At 38.0% G+C, this 19966-nt stretch overlaps 3 protein-coding genes and 1 long non-coding RNA gene across 6 annotated transcripts; 1 reads left to right on the top strand and 3 right to left on the bottom strand.

The window, feature by feature from the left end:
- Positions 1-2446: 2446 nt before the first annotated feature.
- On the bottom strand, positions 2447-4309 carry LOC118433339. Of its 2 annotated transcripts, none has more exons than XM_035845151.1 (6): positions 4136-4309; positions 3815-4077; positions 3581-3702; positions 3308-3434; positions 2985-3214; positions 2447-2903 (listed from the first exon to the last, which is right to left on the bottom strand). In XM_035845151.1, the coding sequence occupies exons 1-6, from the start codon at positions 4207-4209 to the stop codon at positions 2586-2588; spliced, it is 1134 nt and encodes a 377-aa protein (XP_035701044.1). In that variant the 5' UTR covers positions 4210-4309; the 3' UTR covers positions 2447-2585. The 2 variants fall into 2 exon arrangements, with proteins under 2 accessions (XP_035701044.1, XP_035701043.1); XM_035845150.1 differs by having other exon boundaries at positions 3515-3702; positions 4136-4301.
- Positions 4310-4354: 45 nt separating this feature from the next.
- LOC118433338 lies at positions 4355-8091 on the bottom strand. The gene is made up of 3 exons (XM_035845149.1): positions 7594-8091; positions 4705-7520; positions 4355-4637 (listed from the first exon to the last, which is right to left on the bottom strand). The coding sequence occupies exons 1-2, from the start codon at positions 7661-7663 to the stop codon at positions 4969-4971; spliced, it is 2622 nt and encodes an 873-aa protein (XP_035701042.1). The 5' UTR covers positions 7664-8091; the 3' UTR covers positions 4355-4637; positions 4705-4968.
- Positions 8092-10137: 2046 nt separating this feature from the next.
- On the top strand, positions 10138-11582 carry LOC118433335. Its single transcript, XR_004833325.1, has 3 exons — positions 10138-10188; positions 11133-11329; positions 11423-11582. It is a non-coding gene; the product is annotated as an uncharacterized LOC118433335 (long non-coding RNA).
- A 1587-nt stretch (positions 11583-13169) lies between these two features.
- LOC110861912 (chromatin-remodeling complex ATPase chain Iswi) lies at positions 13170-19561 on the bottom strand. 2 transcript variants are annotated; one of them, XM_022111047.2, is made up of 15 exons: positions 19239-19561; positions 18946-19065; positions 18707-18861; positions 18178-18432; positions 17741-17882; positions 17377-17667; positions 16557-17042; positions 16025-16219; positions 15824-15956; positions 15487-15757; positions 15313-15424; positions 14989-15108; positions 14766-14927; positions 13847-14206; positions 13170-13401 (listed from the first exon to the last, which is right to left on the bottom strand). In XM_022111047.2, exons 1-14 carry the CDS (start codon positions 19425-19427, stop codon positions 13862-13864), a joined length of 2976 nt encoding a protein of 991 aa, XP_021966739.1. In that variant the 5' UTR covers positions 19428-19561; the 3' UTR covers positions 13170-13401; positions 13847-13861. The 2 variants fall into 2 exon arrangements, with proteins under 2 accessions (XP_021966739.1, XP_021966738.1); XM_022111046.2 differs by having other exon boundaries at positions 13851-14206.
- Between the last annotated feature and the right edge of the window lie 405 nt (positions 19562-19966).

Here is a 19966-nt window from a genome sequence, read left to right as displayed (position 1 = left end):
ATTACTGATGAATTAAGACAATAATGTCGACAATAACTACCCTAAATAGGACTTTAATGACCTCGTGACTGAACTACATATGCTGTTTGTTTACTCTAAAATTATAATTTTCATCGAGCTTATTAAATCGTATCTTTTATGTACTTGCTTAACTTAATGTTGTTGAATTTTCCGTGTAACATAATTAATGTCGCCCGTCTTCGGGACGGGCTTATAGACTAGTAGCTAATAAATTATCCCCTGAAAAATTGCAGACATCAATTAATCGATCCGTTATAATTAGAAAAATTAATAAATTAATACGAGTTAATGGAGCTCATTCGTTTCATGAAAACGTTGCCTACTTATTACATAAATTCACCTCATTCAAGTCTCAAATTCTCCCAAAAAAGCTAACACACTTTATCCCCATGGACCTAACGTGTGTCGAAGATTTGCTCTTAACCCTACTCAAATATCCCCTCCTCGGCGTCCAAATAATCGGTTATGTCCCCCTCACCATGACTCTTCAAAGTCCAAATCAAATAACAACCCCCTCAAAACTAAAAAGTACCCCCACAAAATCCCTACAATTCCGTTTCTTCACAATCCCCGTCCTCTCCCAACTCTTCTTAATCACTTCCTTCTTCCTAGTTTTATTCCTCTTTGTCAGCGTTGAACAACAACGGGACGAATTCAACCAGTACAGTAAACTCTCCACGGATATGATCATAATTTCCGTGATGTCCATGATCTCCCTGATTAACGCGATGGGAAATCGTCTCTACGGATTTGTCACGGTGCGAGGCACCCTCACATTTTGGCATGTGCATTGTCATCAGTTGGAAAAAATTTCGAAAATTTGGACACAACAAGAAGTCATGGATTTATACGGGAAACAAGTCCGCGTCCAGTTTCGCTGGACGGTTTTGTTTCTCCTGTTACCAGTTTGCACGATGCTCTCGGTGGATTTAATCATCGCCGAAGTCTTTGGCGTATCGACTAACGCGTCCGTGCTAAAAATGCTGCAGGATCATGATATCGGTTTGATGTGGGGGATGATTTTCTGGATTTATTTGACATATTCGCACACCTTGCTGAGTAATTGGGTCACGGGGTTCGTTAAGATTTACAACATCGTGTTGGCATGCGTCATTAAGGTAGGATTTTGTGAGTCTTCACTAAAATCGACATATTTTTAATCGTTTCCCATGCAGCTCTGAGAATTCATTATAAAATTTTGGACCACAAATTTGTAGAGTTGGCAATTTTCTAAAAATAAGTACTTCAAATTTTGAGTTTTCTGAAGGGGGAGATCTCAATCTTAAGAAGCATTCAGAAAAATTAGAACTCCTCGAATCTGGCTAATCGTAATTTAAAAAAATCATCGTCATTATATTAATCAAGTCATTGGCTACAAGTTTGTCGTTCGGAATTTTAAAATAAAATTCCAAGAACTCAGAAATGATCCAAAATGGTCCACATAATTTGGCGATGAGTCATCGGGATCTAAATATGTATGCATGTCTGTTAAGGAGGTTGAGACCATGACGATGAAGAGTGACGATTTCGTCACTCTTAACAAAATAGACGAGATTACCCAAGCATACGACGTTATTCTGGGATTGGTGGACTACTTTAATGCCACCTTAAGTGTCCGATTGGTAGGCGAAGTGTGGATCAACATCTTATGGATTTTGGGCTGTATCTACATGTCACTCGCATCATACAAGATGGGAGAGTTCGGGACCATGTTGACCAACCTGTTGGCATCCGGGATGGCGATGAAGACTTTGTACACGTATGGAAACGAGGGCGAGAATTTGGAACAAAATCGGATTACGCTGGTGAAGCGGTTGTGTAACGTGAAGGGAAATAATTTGGGACACGTTGGGCTCGAAAAGGTTAATCAGGAAATTAAGAAATTATTACTACACTTTTAGAAATCTGGGATAGCCCTGCAGGTATTCATTTCTCGATATTAAAGTTTTCCCCACTTGTATTAAAATAAGTATGTATGTACATACTACCGGTCTGTGCAAATTTGCTAGCGACATGGTAAAATTTTAATACCGAACTATGTATTACTACTGCAGGGTGTTACTTATCAATACCACTTTTTTAGAGTCATAGATATACCTACACTCTTAAAAATTTTCGCTTCGAATGGAGTAAAATGTCACTCCAATAGGTAGTCAAAGTGCTTCGACGCTGCCCGGAGTAATGCGTGTAGCAACTAGTCTGGAGTAAGCGTACTTACTCCACTCAGAGTTGTAGCATGCTCCAAATTATGCATAGGGCTTGAACGATACATTTTAGATAGATTTACATAGATTTTACTCGATATGACGCAATTCTGCCCGATTCTAAGTAAAAGTGAACACGATTTTGAGTATATGGCTTACTCTGTCCGGGGCTCGCCTTACTAATTTAGAAGTTCAGTTAAAAACGGGGAAAAATATATTTATTTGTGTGAGTGCGATTTATTATTTCACAACTATTAAGTTTTACAATTCAATTACTTTCATAGGTAGGTTAAAAATAATATTACAGTGTAGCAAAAAATGTTTGAAATATTATTAACAGTAAAACAAGCTTTGAAACAGTTAAATATTCTGCATAATTTGTCCAATCAACGCCTGTACAACGGGTGGAAGATTTGATTGGCAAGGTTTACCAAATACACCGTGATAAATAAATAACCAATGGTTAAACGATTCAACTGGAAACGGAAGTGGCAACACGGTGAAAATCTTAGTCAATGAGTCAAAGGCTTTCAAAAATTTTGAACCGCATGGAATGGCAACCTTATGAATGATGATAAAAAATGAATCAAACTGCAGATCGGCCATAGTCCCCAGGGCAAGTAAAAACGGAGCTTGGTGTGTGTTCATCTTAAGAATTTCGGCTACATGAGTATTTTTCTGGCAAAAAGAAGATTGCATATTAATTAGAATGAGATTATGCATAATTGCCCTAAGATTATAGTACAAACGATAACGCACCGGTTTTACAACAAACATGCTTTTGTATACGTCCAAGTCCGACGCTTTCAGAATTGACATGGTTTTCTTGGGGGGACGACCAGCGGCTTTTGCCTTACGTTTTCCTCTCGTAGTCACCATAGGCAGTTCTCCATCGTCAAACTGGTCCTCCAAGTTGTCGGATGCGGCCCGTCGGCCACACGATGGAAGCACAAACGGCAATACGCAATAAGCCAGTATTGTAACGTCATCTAAGGAACAAAAAAATACATAACTTTGAGTTAAAAATAATTATTTCGTAAATAAAGTACCGCAGGACAGGTCATAACGACTCTTCATCACACCGAATTTTTTCAAGTAGTCGATTCCACTCTCTTCTGCATATTCCAGGATTTTTCGAGATACCCTTGGCCACCGGTCGTACATCACGAAGGCCAGTGCAGGATGACGGCAATCGAAATCTTGAGTTATCTATATATGTATATATTTTGATAAAGTAATCCTGTTAAGTTAACTCTTGCGTACTTTCATATAACATAATTTGTACATACCATCCCCTCTGTATCGAAAAGTCGAGGCATGGATACTACTAAATTATCCAGAATATCTACATTTACCGCGTTAAGTCGGCGTATCACTGTGCGACGTTGAAAAACGGTATTTTTCATTGCCGAGTCAACATCAGTTCCAAAATTCTGGCGAATATACTCCAGAATTCCTTCCTCCGGATCTGGATCATCTATATATTAACAGGGTATTACAATGACAGCAAAATTTGCAGAGTGTTTTGGCTACCAAATGGGCGAGAAGTCAAGTGGTCATTAAAGGTTATAAAGGTTAAAAAATCTCACCATCCTCGTCATCAGATATCCAATTCAAAACGGGCAAATCCAATTCGTTACACTTTGTAGCTGAAGTAGACAGAAGTTTTTTATCGGAGATTTTTTTTCGCTGATTTTTAAGCCTTTCCTCCAAAAATCCGCTCGCCGGGGAGCCATCGCTGCTACCCATGAACCACATCTGGTAACCGAGATGCTTGCGTCTGGGGTCCCCTAGGGCTGGATATTTTCCGACAAGATCTTTTGCCATTTGGTCCATTGCTTGCTTACTTGGGCTATAAACGGCGACTAATTGAATCAAATAAAATCTTTTATTGTTTGCCTGTAACGTACCATGTTCCAAGATTTTCAATGATAGCATCCACCAGTACTGCGGCGATGGTCTGACGGTCATCCTTAACCACCATTTTCTTGGCTGGGATCTTCTGAAATAGTATATGCTTCACTGCATCATTTTTTCGCAAAACCGCATCAATACCCTGCAAATATTACCCCCATTAAAAAATTGTATACGAAAAGCTTAGCAACCCAGAAACTTGCAACACTTGTCGAAGACTTACGAAATTATAAAATCGATGTTCATGTATGGGAGCGCTCTGAAATTGACGAAGCCAGATAATCGTATTGAGCACACAAAAAATATGGAAGAGAACAATGTACTTAAAATATTTAATTTAGTATTTATAACCGGGCTGGATTCCACTGGTCTTGTGAATGAGGAACCAGAAGTGGTGGCCAATTTTATGGAATCTGAAGTTGATGCAGTGGAATTTTGGCTTAACGGTTCGTTCTCTCTGATTACTTCAAGAAAAATCGTTTGACTTGAAGGTAGTTGCTAAATATAAAATAATACAAATTAATAAACTGAGCAGCTAGAAAATTTGGTTATTTTTCATTCGTACCTGATGAGTAATAGAAGATGATGGGGAGGATAATTCTGCCCTTTTGGATAGCAGAATGTCGGTTGGTAATCTTAGTCCTCGTTCAAGAAGTTCTCGGTTGCTTATCAATGAGGAAGTGAACAAACTTTAATTGTCGTCTTCGACGCGCTTGTCACAAAATAAATTATTATATTATATCAAAGTACTTAAAACTTATGTTAATTTAGTGGATTAGTTCGGTATTCATTTACGTCAGACCTTGGTAATAAAAATAAATTGAATTACTCAAACTAATTTAAATGGAACACTAATATATTCGTTGACATCATTGTCAAAAAACGAATGCATTGTGTATAAGGGCTGGTAATGCTTAATTGCATGCAGATCTACTAATCGAATTTTATTCGACTTACAAATTTGGTAGGCTGACAAATGTGTCACAAGCTTGCTAGAAAATTCGGTTACTATGAAAGTACAATCGTCGTCCTCTAATAAAATTCCTTCAATTTTCCCGAACTCTGGGAAAAGCGTGCAATATTTCAATATTACAAAACCTCCTACTCTAAATTCAGAATTATTGGATTCAACAAGATTTGATATTTTGATTATAGGATTTTCTTGGAAATGGAAATGATCAGCCACAAGCTCAGCATGCACAAAGTCATTCAACTGAATAAATTCGTATTTAGGGACTACGAATGTGCACGGTGAAAATACATTTTTTGAGATTAAAGAAAAACATCGCCCAAGCTGATGCCTATAAGCCAATGTTTTGGGTATATTCTTAAAATTGCACACCGTATGCGCTGTAGTTTTGAATACTTTGTGTCGAGCTTCGTAAGTCATGCTCCAGTACTGCCTTAGAGAACCGATTTGAACAATTGAACCTGAATAATGAAGAAGATGATGATGTTTAGGTTTCAGTTTTCGTTTGAATAATTCTTGATAATTACAACAGAATTCAGAAATAAGAGAGTCCAAGTAAATAAGGCCACCCTTCGTAATAATGTGCGAAAGAATTATGTCACAAATTTCTCGTAATAGCAAAAATAGTTTCCATACAGGATCATCGTGTGGCATTAAATCGCCAAGTATTAACGGTAAAGAGACGAGCAAACACAAATTTTGAGAAGCATTTTGTCCTGACTTTGTGTCACCCTTTAGCACTGAGGCTTTAATTTGAGACGGTTTACTTCTACGGAAGTGCCGTCCATAATCAAAGGATTCAATTCGATAATTCAGCTTATCCAAATTGAAACGCTTGTTTTTAATTCCTAAACTGATCATTAAATTGAGTAAATCAGGAACTACCCCTTCCAGTAGGTCGTGCATAATATCGAACACGAACACTTTCGTTACGTGGTGATATGGAAGTGAATTTATCACGGATTCAAAATTTATACCAGTAGCAGAAAGATTTCTAAATTCAACATCCTGATTATAAGTCTCAATTGATCGCAATACTCCGGGGTTTTCGGTCACAGCGGTTTGACAATCATGCTTATGCATTTTACAACGCCTGCATGGATAATTGGCATTAAATCCCTCGGAAAAACCTAATATGGTGTGCAATCCTAAATTGTCACCCGATATTTGGGACAATGCAACTTTGATATTAATAGTTTTGCCATTGTGATTGAAATTTATCCCAGTTTCCCAAAGAAATAAAAGCTCTTTGACAATGATATTCATAACCGAGTTTGGAGATAATATCTTTAAATCCTCACTTTTAAGGGAACAGAGCAATATTATGTTTTCAATTGAACTATTATAATGACAAGGCATATCTTGGATTGAATAGTAAAAGTTTGCCAACTTATGTTTCCCATTTTTGGACCCCAAAGGATTAGCAACCTCAGCCTCGTCAAAGTATATATTTATAAAAATTACCTGAGATGGAAAGTTGGAATCGCGAAAAAACTTTCCATCTCGAAATGATGAAAATTTTCTCCCTGAATATGACTGTTGTTTGTCAAGTATGTCGTAAAAGCCTGGTTTCTGTAATAATTGGAAAATTGAGTCACGTATTGAAACATATTGAAGCTTAATTGGTCTGTAAACTTGTCGCTGGTTCCCAATTTTTAATGGAAAATGTAAATCTGTGTCCAAAACTATTTCTCGAGCAGGAATAAACAAATTTCCGTCAATTAAAAGCTTGTCTAACTTGTGTTTACTATCAAACGAAGAGAACACGTGAGCTAAGTTTTTAATTTGTTCAAGCTTAAATAACTTTTCACTTAATGTTTCGTTACTTTTTAATATTATAATGGATCTGCAAACAGCCTCTCCTAAGATCATTACGGTAAACTCCTTAATTAAAGTTAAAATCTCGTCTTTTGTGCTCATTGGGACCTTTCCTGAACGCAAAATTCCTGCAATCAATTTGAAAATTAATTCACGAAGTTCTTTGTTAATATCATTGTCGCAATCTTTTGTGAAACTTCGGTCAAGAAAATCTGCGTGAACTACTTTCATATTTTCAATTGGTGGATTTCTTTCCTCGTAATTTTCAGGGAGAAAATTTTCACTCAATAGCAACTTATGGAACTTGAAAGCATTTTTTAAATGGCTGATGTATGGCTTTCTTTGATATAAGCCACCACAATGAACACACCTATGTGAATCGGCTCCCAGTAATTTATGATCATTTTTTAAGTGATCAGAATACAATTTTAAAAGTTTAAATCTCTTTTCACAAACAAAACAAACATATACCGAACCAGACTGCAACTTATTTATTCCATTCCATATCAGAATCCGATCACCAAGGACTGGAACGACGTGGATGAGGTCATCTTTTTGAAGGTGTTGTAAAGAATCGTCGGTTAGATTGTTGTCTGTTAAAAAAACGTGCAAAACTAAGAGTTTTAACTTTAAAAAATGTAGAATGGAATTTAAAATAGATCTTACCTTTAAACAACTGACAGTATTTTCCAAGATTAAGTTGAGTTAACAATCTTTGAATCTCCGCATCACACATTTTGGAATTTTAAAAATAGGAATGTAAATTCCGGAATAAATGAGGGAAATGTGTAAATCTGGAATAGACTAATAAAGTCCAAAGTGCAAATCAAGAAGGGCGGGTGAATTGCGGTAGGCTTACTCGCAATGAAGTTCTCCTAACTTTAATGGGGGTAGATGTGGACTCATTTTTAAGTTATTGCCAAGTATGGTTTTTTCAGAGTTAGAAGGATCGCTTACTAGATTTAGAGCAACTGAACTTACTCTTAAAATACCTTCTTATTCTCGGTTTAGGGTTACATTCATTTTTACTTTTCGAGAAGTACGCTACATTTTTGAGAGTGTATGAATACCGCTTGGTATTATTTTAATACTGGATTTCTAAGAGTGTAGTTTTTGGTTGTCAAATTATTTTAAATTTGTGTATTTTTTAGCTAAAGTTTCTTAACCGGAAAGTGGTCAATTGCAAGCTAAGTATCAGCCCGGGGAATTTTTTTACACTGAATCGAAGTTTTGTGTTATCTGTAAGCAAATCATGTTAATATCTTAAAAAGTAGTCACATGTTAATTTGTTTTGGTATCGATAGATCTGGTCCGTCCTGCTCACGCTGTTAATCGTAATGGCCCAGTTTAGAGATTTGGATGAGACGGGAAGTGCAAATCTTGGCAGACATGAACTCTCCAGCTTTAATGTTTCTTCTTAAAAGTGCAGAAACAAGATGAGCAGGGGAAAGTTGTATTAAATTTCATGCCTGGTGAAAGTCGCATACCTGTTATGTACATATTGATTTGGAACATTAATAAATATGTACATAAATACACATCGTAAATTCCTAGCTGAACCCAACCTTAATTCAGATCGACACATATGTATTTAGTAAATATGCATGTAATTATTTATAAACAAGTTCCAGAAACAACTTTTTAAATTGACCTGTTCTTGAGGAGAGAAACAAGTTAGTTAGTTTCATGAAAAGTGATCATAAGATATAACAACAACGACTTATGTACATTACATATTTACTATCATTAATTTTAAGACCTTTTGCTGGAGACCGATCGGGGCTGAAGCATGAAAATGTTAATGAAAAATTTAAAGTGTTTTATAAAATCACTTAAGGGGAGAGAAACAACTGCCAGTTGCAGAAAATTTTTTTAAATAACTTTTTCGCCCCCAAAATACAAAAGAAGTGTTAAAAATGCCTTTTTTGAGGACAAAAAAATAATTTTTCGCGGTGAAACACATTGGACCGCATTCCCCAAAATTATTTACATTTTTGTCGTGAAAATCAAAATTTTGACAAAAATTGTTAAAATTAGTGGTTGACCTTCCCCATAAGTTGGATTGAGTAAAATATGTAGCACGCCGATGAGGCCGAAATGATAAGAAACTCGGGGCTTCCTCCACTCTCTTGTCTGGAGGCGACTGGAGGCGAGGGGTTTCTACTCATCCGCACGCTACATATTTTACTCAATCCTACTTATGGGGAAGGTCAACCACTAATTTTAACAATTTTTGTCAAAATTTTGATTTTCACGACAAAAATGTAAATAATTTTGGGGAATGCGGTCCAATGTGTTTCACCGCGAAAAATTATTTTTTTGTCCCCAAAAAAGGCATTTTTAACACTTTTTTTGTATTTAGGGGGCGAAAAAGTTCTTTAAAAATTTTTTCTGCAACTGGCAGTTGTTTCTCTCCCCTTAAGTGATTTTATAAAACACTTTAAATTTTTCATTAACATTTTCATGCTTCAGCCCCGATCGGTCTCCAGCAAAAGGTCTTAAAATTAATGATAGTAAGTAATAGAAATTTGGTTTAATTTTGTTCCCTAGCAAATTTTTCAACCATAGTTGTTTATTTTATAATGTCACTTGTGGAAGAGCATGGTTTGTAACTGTGAATTTGTTAGACATTCGAATAAAGCATCAATCAATCAATCAATCAATCCCTGACATTGACCATATGTATGTATGTATGTATGCACAGTTGTATGCGGTAATACAGCAGAAGACACGCACATTTCATTAGTAAACCAGTTGGTCTATTTATTGTATTAGTTTGTCCTAAATATTTGCTAACATTTGGTAACCTTAAATAGCTCAGTGCAAAAGGCAAATTTCTGGAAACGCTTTGAGTAAATATGTAAATATGGAGACTTAACTTTTCTCAGTATTTCCATTGTCCATAGCTCTTAGAATTAGTTTTCTCATATTTTCAGACCAAGGGGGATAACCAGAACTAAATCGCATACAGCACACAGTTAGTTTGCTTAATCAACCCAAAATGTTTTTCTTTTTTCAAACGTTTACTGAAAGCTGGATATCAAATATTACCAGGAATCTCCCATATTATGAATGAATGACCCCCACGTTTGGAATACCAACCTGTACAAATTGACGTCAGTAAGGGGGTAAGTTCACATGAAATGATGGTGCCTAACTAGGCGTAATATATAAAGAGAATCCTACCTGTCACTATCATTGTATTCTTCAATTTTACATTTCTAAATACTTTCTCTAGAAAATTTCAAGTTTCACAATGAAGTATTTAACGGCATTTATAAAACCACCCCCACCCCCACCTAAATCCACCCCCACCCCCATCAAATCCACCCCCACCCCCACCCTCATCCACCCCCACCCACACCCTCATCCACCCCCACCCACACCCTCATCCACCCCCACCCCCATCCACCCCCACCCCCACCCTCATCCACCCCCACAATTTTTATGGGGCAACGTGAGATACCTTAGGGCAAAGTGAGATTCTATTTTATATTGGGGTATCGTTCGTAATTAGCGAGCGGAGCGAGCAGGTTAGGTTAGATCAACTAGGTACGCGGAAAGCGTGGAAGGCTGAGCTAGCAAACCTAGGCTAGATAGAACCTAGGTAGCTAGGGTAGCTAGAACCTAGGTAGCTAGGCTAGATAAAACCTAGGTAGCACTTCTAGCTAGCTAACCTAGGTAGCCTTGCTAGCTAGCAGAGCTACCTAGGTAGCCTTGCTAGCTAGCAGAGCTACCTAGGTTAGCTAGCTAGAATTTCTACCTAGGTTCTAGCTACCCTAGCTACCTAGGTTCTATCTAGCCTAGCTACCTAGATTCTAGCTACCCTAGGTACCTAGGTTCTAGCTACCCTAGCTACCTAGGTTCTATCTAGCCTAGCTACCTAGGTTCTAGCTACCCTAGCTACCTAGGTTCTATCTAGCCTAGGTTTGCTAGCTCAGCCTTCCACGCTTTCCGCGTACCTAGTTGATCTAACCTAACCTGCTCGCTCCGCTCGCTAATTACGAACGATACCCCAATATAAAATAGAATCTCACTTTGCCCTAAGGTATCTCACGTTGCCCCATAAAAATTGTGGGGGTGGATGGGGATGGGGGTGGATGAGGGTGGGGGTGGGGGTGGATGAGGGTGGGGGTGGGGGTGGGGGTGGATGGGGGTGGGGGTGGTTTTATAAATGCCGAGTATTTAATAAAGTTTCTGATCAGGGTTTTTATCCTTTGGGGTGTCATTTGTGTGGTAAAATGCCAATTTGAATCCGTCCCCTGGCCTACACCCGCACCGGCTCCGGGACCCTCACCTGCCCCGGGCCCTTGGCCTTCACCCGCACCAGCTCCCGGGCCTTCACCCGCACCGGCCCCCGCACCGGCCCCGGGCCAGGGACCCATCTCCCCACCTGCTTGGGGTAAGCATACGTTTTAATGCAGCCGGCTTCAATAGTCAAATTCTACTAAAGACAATTATTTATTACTGACATAATAAATATGTAATATTTTAGCTGCGACGTTCAGCCCAACTTGGCTCAGGTTCGGATAAGGTCAACATTTACAGCAAATACATACATACATATGTACAAATCTGAATAATTTTTTGGTGGGAACTGATACTTGGGAATACTAATTTTGACGAAAAATAAAATTTGCAATTAACCACTTCAACCCTAGGAGACGAGTTTTTTCATACCTTTCACCCCTAGTAACCGCGAATTTTTACCTCCCTTGACCCCGAAATTTTTATCTACTGCATGACGTTAATTCCTGGGCCATGAATTAAAAAATGGTGTTCCCACCGGAATTATTTTGGACACTTTTTTATGAAAATTGATGTGAATAACCTTTCAAGAAGGGATTTTGAGTTGTAATTTGCATTTTTGAGTTGTGGCGAACAACCAATGTTTATAGCCGAAAATAGCCAACACGCCGAATTTTAAAAATGATTGTAATTGCATGAAAAGTTAGACAAGCATGGAGTAATACTTGCATAATAGTACGTAAACTCGCAAATATTGATTATAGCCCCTAAAGCGCCTTAGGAGCCGATTTTGGGCGGGAAAACCAAAAATCCTTACAATGACTTTAAATAGACAGCAATGACAATGAATAATTATCCCGTGAGAGGAAATTGCTCGAAAATAGACTATGGCGCATCTGGTGAATAGAAATCAATTTTAAGCGGGAAAATTAAATTCTATTAATTTCTGGCAATCTCTCAATTTTTAATTTTCCTGCCCAAAAGATATTTCAGCGGCACCCGATACGTAATCATTAATTTTGACGTAGTTTACCCTACCGGCAAGATTATTTGTGGTATATAATTAAATCCATGCAATGATGCAATTCATCAAACTTTTAGTTTTCTCGCCCAAAACGCCCGTTTGTGCTACATGCGAGCAAAACAATTTCTCTAATCTTATCGTAAAGCGTTGTTGAAATAAATCGGTGTCGAAATTTCCGTGCAAAAAACAGTTTTCACAACTCGGCGTGTTGGCTAGATATAGCCACTTGGCTATTAATTTATTTTGCATCCCTTTCTAATGTTATTTCCTAAGAGACAATTTATCTTCCCGCCTAAAGGGCGGGTTGTTGACTCATAACTCTTGCTTTGCTTTGCTTGGAGAGGCAATGACCTAATTTTTTCCGGATACGACACATAGTCGTAGGCCGGTGTGAACGGAAAATACGCCACATAGTCGTATCCGTTGTCAAGGGTCAATACGACACATCGTCGTATTCCGGTGCCAAGGGAACTTACGCCACATGGTCGTACTCGGCGTAAAGGTCAAATACGCCACATAGTCGTTATAGGGGTGAAGTGGTTAACCAAACAATTTTGAACACGAGTATTCATGATAATTAAAAGATTAATAATTGTAATTTAATCATCATATCAGTGGTACTACGCACTGCATCATATTCAGCATTTTGAGTTTTATCCTGTTTTTTGATACATTATGGTGTGCAGATAGATTAAAGAATATTGTGGAAATTTTGCACGGTAAAAATTAGCAAACAAATTATGTATATATGCCTGTCAAAACTGTAACATTTGTAAATCTAAAAAACAGTTTGAAATGTTAAAAATAAATGGTGACCAGTTCTTTAAAAGCTTATACATAAATCTTACAATGTTTATTTGTATCAAAATTTTGCGTAGTTCTTCACCAATAAAATTTAATCAGACCTTTTGTTCTTAGGATTAGTTTTTGACAAATATTTTTTAGATCGAATTACAAATAAAATTACAAATTAAAGCTAAATCATCCTCAGATTTTGAGCAACTTTATTACAGTGAGTTGATTGATGAAGTAAGTGAATTAATTAATAATCAATTACTATTTAGTGTGAAACGGAAAATTTTGAGGTATAAAATCATAGTTGTATAATAATTAATATGTATAAAGTGCGGTTAAATTGAGACAATTTACGGTGGGAAGATATGTAGTACATACGAAATTGATCACGTTCTCGAATCACCAATCTACACGATAAAGAACATAAAATTTTCATTTTTAGCGGAAATATGTAAGTATTCATACTTACAATGCGATGGTGTGAAGTGTTACCCTTCGATTTGGTTAAAATTTTGCAGTTTACTTAAGTAAATACAACTAACATTTCTTGACGCAGTTTGTGCGAGGGTTGGAATTAGTCAAAACATTTGAAGTCAAATTTGAAAAACTGAAGATTTTTCCCTTCGAAGGGAATATGAGTGTTCCTCCGATTGGTAAAAATCCTCCCATTTATCAAATTTGAGGTCAAATATTTTGCCTAATTCCAACCATCGCACAAACTACGTCAAGAAACGTTGGCTGCATTGACCGACTTGGACCACATAATTTTAAAATTTGAACCAAATTGGAGGGTTACACTTCACAGTACTTCACACCATCGCATTATTAGTAAATCAGAGAACAATTCATTACACACTTTCCAGTCTCCTAGATTTTGAGGTTGCCGGCGACGTAGTCTTTGTCGTCGTCGTCGTCATCGCTATCGTCGTTGTCGTCATCGCTATCGTCGTTGTCCTCGTCATCATCACCCAGTGTTACGACGGTTGCGGCATCATCGCGTTCCTTTTCCGCTTTGAGAATGTCCGCCATTATCTTGTCCCCGTCTTCCAGCTCGGAATACCGCTTGGAAAATACTTCCGCGTACTCGGTCACTTCTTCGAGGGACTTGTGACGTAGATATTGAGCAATGCGGGCCATGTCGCTCCGACCGAGGGAACGAACTACTCTTATAAACGTGGTATAGTCAGTCTTCCTCCATTCGTAGAATCCAGTCTGCACACACATAGATAAAAATTGTAGGTTTAAATTTTATTAATAATTTATTATTTAATTTACAATCATTCTTAGCGGCGGGAACGGGGGGTATTGTTTAGATAAGCGTTACTTTTCTCCATATTAACAAACCGCGGAAGTACGGATGGGGACAAAGGGACAATATCCCCGCAGTTATTTGATAATCTGCCCAGCTTACATACAGGGTAGTTTAAATGTATCAGTACAAAGAAAAATTTGTCACCGGAAAAAATTCATAAAATTCCATTCGTTACTGAAATTTTGTCTCTGAAAATTTCAAACTGAAATTCAACATTTTAGGAACTTTGCCATCAATGTTCCATCAGTTTTAGATAATTATCTCAATCCCAAATCCTGTAACTAATGGAGATTTATGAATTTGTTAGGTCCAAGATTTCAATTGTAGAGAGACATTTTATTAACCACCTTATAAACCTCCTCCCTCCCTCAACCTAATGTCCCCCCGGCTTCCGCGGCCACTTTGTCTCCGCCCTCCTAAACTTTCCGTCGCCAACGGTTAATAAAATGTCAAACTCACCCTGTCATGAGTTTTCTCTGAAGGACGCTTCGGTTCCAGGAGCGCTTCCATCTCTTCCTTCTCGCTGAGAGAGAGAGGTTCAGCCTCGTCAATCTTCCGCTGTTCTGCCTTTCGCTTACTCTCATACGCCACACCGCTTAAATTTAAATTATCGAGTTGCACCTGGAGAAAAAAAAATTGTAAAGTACGAGTCACACGTATTAAAGATTATGTGTAAAGCTACTTTGTAATTTTGTGTCTTCCGGTAGTGTAAAATGGTGCGTTCCATTAACTCTCCGAGACGGAGAGGACGAAACTGAAAAGGCTTCCAGATAGGGAGGGACGTAGGAATACCGAGGCGTTCCTGGAAAGAATTGGTCCGTAAATTAATGCGAAACTTGACCAGTGACCAGCAATCTCCTCGGAAGTCATGGGGACATTAACGAATAACATAGGGAAGGGTTTACACACCATGGGACACACGATAACCATTGGACATTGCCCTCTGTCCCGACGCCTCCGCGGATACTGGTGAACAGACCACGGATTAATTTATGTTTAAGATTACCTTCATGCTCGGCGTTGCGTAGCTGACAGGCTTCGGTACTCTTCTTGAATTTCGGGGGGCAATACTTTCCATGATAATGGCCAGCTTGGCTTCCTTGTAGAGTGGTTTTTGCCTAAAATACCAAAACTTGATAGTAAGTATAAGCATGTCCCTCTAGTTTGTTAATTAAATTACCTGTAATTTTCCCCATCAAAATTCATAATGTAATCCTCCTCTTCGTCACTTTCTCCTCCCAGCTTTAGCCCGTCGAGCCCCTTCGAGTCCAAACCTGAATCAAGACGCTCCTCCAATTCGTCATTCTTTAACTTGCTTCGCTGTAAAATTGTCTCGATCGTTTCATCCACGATGTCGTCGTCCATGCTGGACAAAATAATTTTTGACCCGAATCGAACCATTTCCAACAATCCGGCGGCACTGGGACCGGTGGTGGCGTTGACGAGACGACCTGTACAAGAGAATAAGGTTTAAAATCTATTTTTTTTAAATTATACGGCTAATTATTCGTCGTCACCTTGTTGGATGACCATCTTGTCCAATCTTCTCTTAATCGAGGCTCTCTCAATCATCTTTTCTTCCACGGTGTTCTCCGTGATGAGTCGAAAAACTCGGACCGTTTTGGTCTGTCCGATTCGATGAGCTCGATCCTAAATAGTTTACAGTTAATTATAAATTTACCTCTAGATGTACCCTACTCATCCAATAAGTCACTCACAATGGCTTGAATATCTGCTTGAGGGTTCCAATCACTGTCAAATAAAATTACGACATCCGCTGACGCCAGGTTGATCCCGAGACCGCCTGCTCGCGTGGTCAGCATAAAAATGAACGTCGAACTTTTCTTCGAATTAAACTCTTCAATCGTGTCTATACGATCTTCATGGTCCGTACTTCCGTCCAGGCGGTGGAACTATGGGAAAATAAGAACAAAATGTCAATTAATCAAACAGTGGCAGAAAATGTCAATTAGTAAAATATGTACATACAAATGTCACTTAATAAATTAAATATGGATAAACAAATGTCGATTTATGAAATATTGACGGAAAACGCCAATTAATGAAATACATATGTACAGAAAAATGTCAACTAATTAAATACGGATAGAAAAATGTTAATTAATATTAATTAAGTAATAATAAAAATGGAGAAAAATCCCAATTAATTAAACATGGACAAAAAATGTCAATGAATAAAATATGGATTCTACTTCACAATTTTTTTAGTAACAAATTTTTCTCCCTCACCTTGTACTTCTTCCACTCGCAATAATCCTCCAAAATATCCAGCACCATTTTAAACTGACTAAATATCAGGACACGGGATCCCTCCTGCTTCAATTTTGCCAAGAGTTTGTCCAGCACTGCAAGTTTTCCCGACGCCTTGACGAGATGACTGTCCGTCGTGTACGGGGGACCAGGTTCCACCCCGTGGAAAAGGTACGGATGATTCGCACACTTTCTGAGTTGCATGAGAATATTGTGCAACCGCATTTTCGTCGCGCTTCCAGCCGCATTGATAATTTCTATGTTTCCAATGAGCAGTTTTTTGTACCAAACGCGCTGCAAGGGTGACAGCGGAACGTAAATGTTCTGCTCGTTCTTTGGCGGAATGCCTGTCTCGACGTCGGCCTTGATTCGTCGGAGGAGAAATGGACGGAGAATTGCGTGCAGGCGATCGACGAGGGACGTGTCGCGGAGACATTTCTTGAGATCGAACCAATCGTCAAAATTCTAGAGGGGGAATTAATTAAAAAACAATTATTAATTTGGATCTCGCCGAAATTTTAGTGGAAAACGAGGAAACTTTTTATTTCGCCAATATTTCGAATGCTGTCTGACATTCGTTATTAACGCAAATGTAAAAGAGATAAAAAATTGTCGCGAAGATTTTTGAAAACATCAGTGGTTAGTCTTTGAAAATTCCGAAAATTATGCAATTTTTTGACGTTGGATACTGAAGTCAAGTTTTGACGTGATAAAAATGTGAAGTAATAAATGTAAAGTAATCAAGTAAATTAATTTTACTTGATTAATTCATCAAAAACTAATCAACTTTTCAGCTTACTTCTGACGAATCGAATACTTTTGGCAGCAAAAAATTGAGCAGGGCCCACAACTCGTGGAGATTATTTTGCAGCGGGGTTCCCGTCAAGAGGAGACGATTTTTGGAATTAAATGCTCTCACGTACGCGGACAATTGCGTTTTCTCGTTTTTAATCCGATGAGCCTCGTCGATGACGAGGTAGTGCCAATTAATCTTTTTTAACGTTCCTCGCTCCCTCAGCACCATTTCGTAAGAGGTCACAAGTACATCCCAGCTCGACATTTTGGTCATTTTTTTGCGGATGAGTTGATTCTAGAAATACAAATGTTTTGATAAAATTGCGAAGACAAGGGGTCAAAACCGGTTTAAACTTGTTCGTCGTTACCCTTTCATCCTTTGTTCCGATAAGGCAGACAGTTCTTATTCGGGGACACCACCGTTCGAACTCGGCCATCCAGTTTCCTAACGTGGATTTCGGAACGATCACCAAGTAATGGCCGGAAATCTTCAGATCCAGTTTTAAATAGCTGCAAAAAAGGTGTAAATTATACATAACAGTTAAACAGCCTGCAAAAACAGTGATAGTTGTACAAAAAGTTACATAACTACAAAATAAAGTGCAAATTATGAATACAAATTAATAACTTGGAAAAACGGTGCTAATTATAGACAAAAGTTAAGAAACTGCAAGTGAAGTGAAGTTTTCACTGGGAAAATTATACATAAAAGTTAGATAAGTACAAAAATCAGTGCATTGAGCTTAAAGAAGCGAATGCAAATTATATACTGTGACCTTATCTTATTTTGCAAATACATATTTACCCAATGAGAGCGATAGTTTGCAGCGTTTTTCCTAAGCCCATTTCATCCGCTAATATCCCATTAATCCCATTATTGTAGAGATTAATCATCCAGTTAAGCCCCCTCACTTGATAGTCCCTCATAGCTCCGTTGGAAATAAAGGGAGGCGACGTTGTGAACCTTATCGATTCCTCGGCAGCTTTTGATGTAGCCAGTTTAACTTTTTTTGGCGGATTTTCTTCCTCTGAGTCACCATCTACCGAGTTGTTTTCAGACCTAGAATTAAATTTTAACCAAATAAAATTTATGCCAAGATTTCATTAGTAACTTTAAAAACAATGAGGTACATAATTCACACAGTGTCTGATAAAATCCGTAAATTCTTCAAACTTACAAACTTTTACAAATATGTCAAAGAAAAATTAGTTTAAAATATCAACGGCGTTTCGTAACTTTGTAAGTTAACGTTTGCCGTCGTTTGTTTGCAAAATAATTTTACACACTTTACAAAAACTTCCAAGGACTGCCTGAATTAATTTTGACTACTTACTTATCTGGTTGAGATCTCCGCGACCGTTTCGCCCTACTAGGACCAGCCTTAGTAGGAGATTTGCTTCCTCCTCCATTACCCTCCGCAAAGACCGCTTTGGCATAAAATTCTGATCGTTTCAACAAATACTCGAGGCGACGATCCTCATTAGCCGTCTAAATAAATAGCACATAAATGAACAATTAATTATTCAATCCTCCCCTTAAATTATGAATATAATTAGTCAACTAATTTCTCACACTGGCATTATCTTCTGACTCATCTGCCTCAACTAAGAAACGGAGTTTGTTCTTTGGTACTATTTTACTCCGGGGGACAATAATTGCACCGTCTGGAACAATGTTTTCCTGGTCTTCCAGCTGAAATCATTAATTTATTAATATTTAATATCTATGGCTTTTCAAAATTCAATGAGTTTCCTTCTCATCTTCCTCACTCAATTTATTAATATTACTTTACTGATTTTTTAGAGACGTTAATTATTTTACATCGGTATTTTTGAAGGACAATATTTAAAAATTTAAATAGTTACCAATTCGGACATCGATGTCTCACTCTCGTCCGTAATTTCCTCCAAGTTCACCGGATTGGCAGTGTTTTTCTCCATCTCACCCTTGACCTTATCTGACCCCGACTTTATTTTTTGTTCTTCCAACCGCTCCAGTCTTATCGAGCAAGGTGACACTCGTGGATCGGTCGTCGTGTTGCCGTGGTCCCCCATGGTGACACTGCACTAGACGGATGTGAATTAATAATTGGCGAGATTATTAATTTGCAAAATTATTTGCAAAATCACGACAAGACAAGAGTGAAGTGAAGAGTGGAGATTTTTTTCCTCGTGAAGTGAACAAAGAAGACAAATGACCGGTTTATTTCGCTCGTTCGTTTCACTCACCGATTGGCTGCAGGGATGAAGTGAGACGAAGACGAAAAATATGTGTGAGGGGCCTTACATTAAGAATGTGATGGATTTTCAGAGAACCTTGACCCCTACCCCCTGGTCTGATTAATGCATATACCTCTTGTCATAATTAACGTGGAAGAATAGGATGCCTTGACACTTCAAATCGATCACATACCTTGTGCACAGTCCCTAATAAACTTTGTTGTACGCTTTATTTTCGCAAACCAACGTTTCATAGAAAAAAGAACATTTGTGTTTTTGCTCCAGAGAATTACATATGTACGTATTATATTATTTATTTAGTATAGCTTACTATAATTTATAAGGTTAAAATTCAACATAAAACCAAACTTGTA

Source organism: Folsomia candida, unplaced genomic scaffold (assembly GCF_002217175.1).
Source record: "Folsomia candida strain VU population unplaced genomic scaffold, ASM221717v1 Fcan01_Sc047, whole genome shotgun sequence".
Taxonomy (NCBI): domain Eukaryota; kingdom Metazoa; phylum Arthropoda; class Collembola; order Entomobryomorpha; family Isotomidae; genus Folsomia; species Folsomia candida.
Note: the sequence above shows the minus strand (reverse complement) of the source record. Positions and strands in the feature narration are given on the sequence as shown.

Bases quoted from the DNA above. Each gene is read 5' to 3' on its own strand.
- LOC118433339 (XM_035845150.1), bottom strand. From the start codon at position 4,209: ATGGTGGTTAAGGATGACCGTCAGACCATCGCCGCAGTACTGGTGGAT. The intron at 4,078-4,135 runs GTACGTTACAGG...CGCCGTTTATAG, and splicing joins ATTGAAAATCTTGGAACATG to CCCAAGTAAGCAAGCAATGG. The intron at 3,703-3,814 runs GTGAGATTTTTT...GTTAATATATAG, and splicing joins GATATCTGATGACGAGGATG to ATGATCCAGATCCGGAGGAA.
- LOC110861912 (XM_022111047.2), bottom strand. From the start codon at position 19,427: ATGGGGGACCACGGCAACACGACGACCGATCCACGAGTGTCACCTTGC. The intron at 17,043-17,376 runs GTAAGCTGAAAA...TTCCCCCTCTAG, and splicing joins AAGTATTCGATTCGTCAGAA to AATTTTGACGATTGGTTCGA. The intron at 16,220-16,556 runs GTGAGGGAGAAA...ATTTTCCCATAG, and splicing joins GCGAGTGGAAGAAGTACAAG to TTCCACCGCCTGGACGGAAG.
- LOC118433338 (XM_035845149.1), bottom strand. From the start codon at position 7,663: ATGTGTGATGCGGAGATTCAAAGATTGTTAACTCAACTTAATCTTGGA. The intron at 7,521-7,593 runs GTAAGATCTATT...TTTTTTTAACAG, and splicing joins ATACTGTCAGTTGTTTAAAG to ACAACAATCTAACCGACGAT.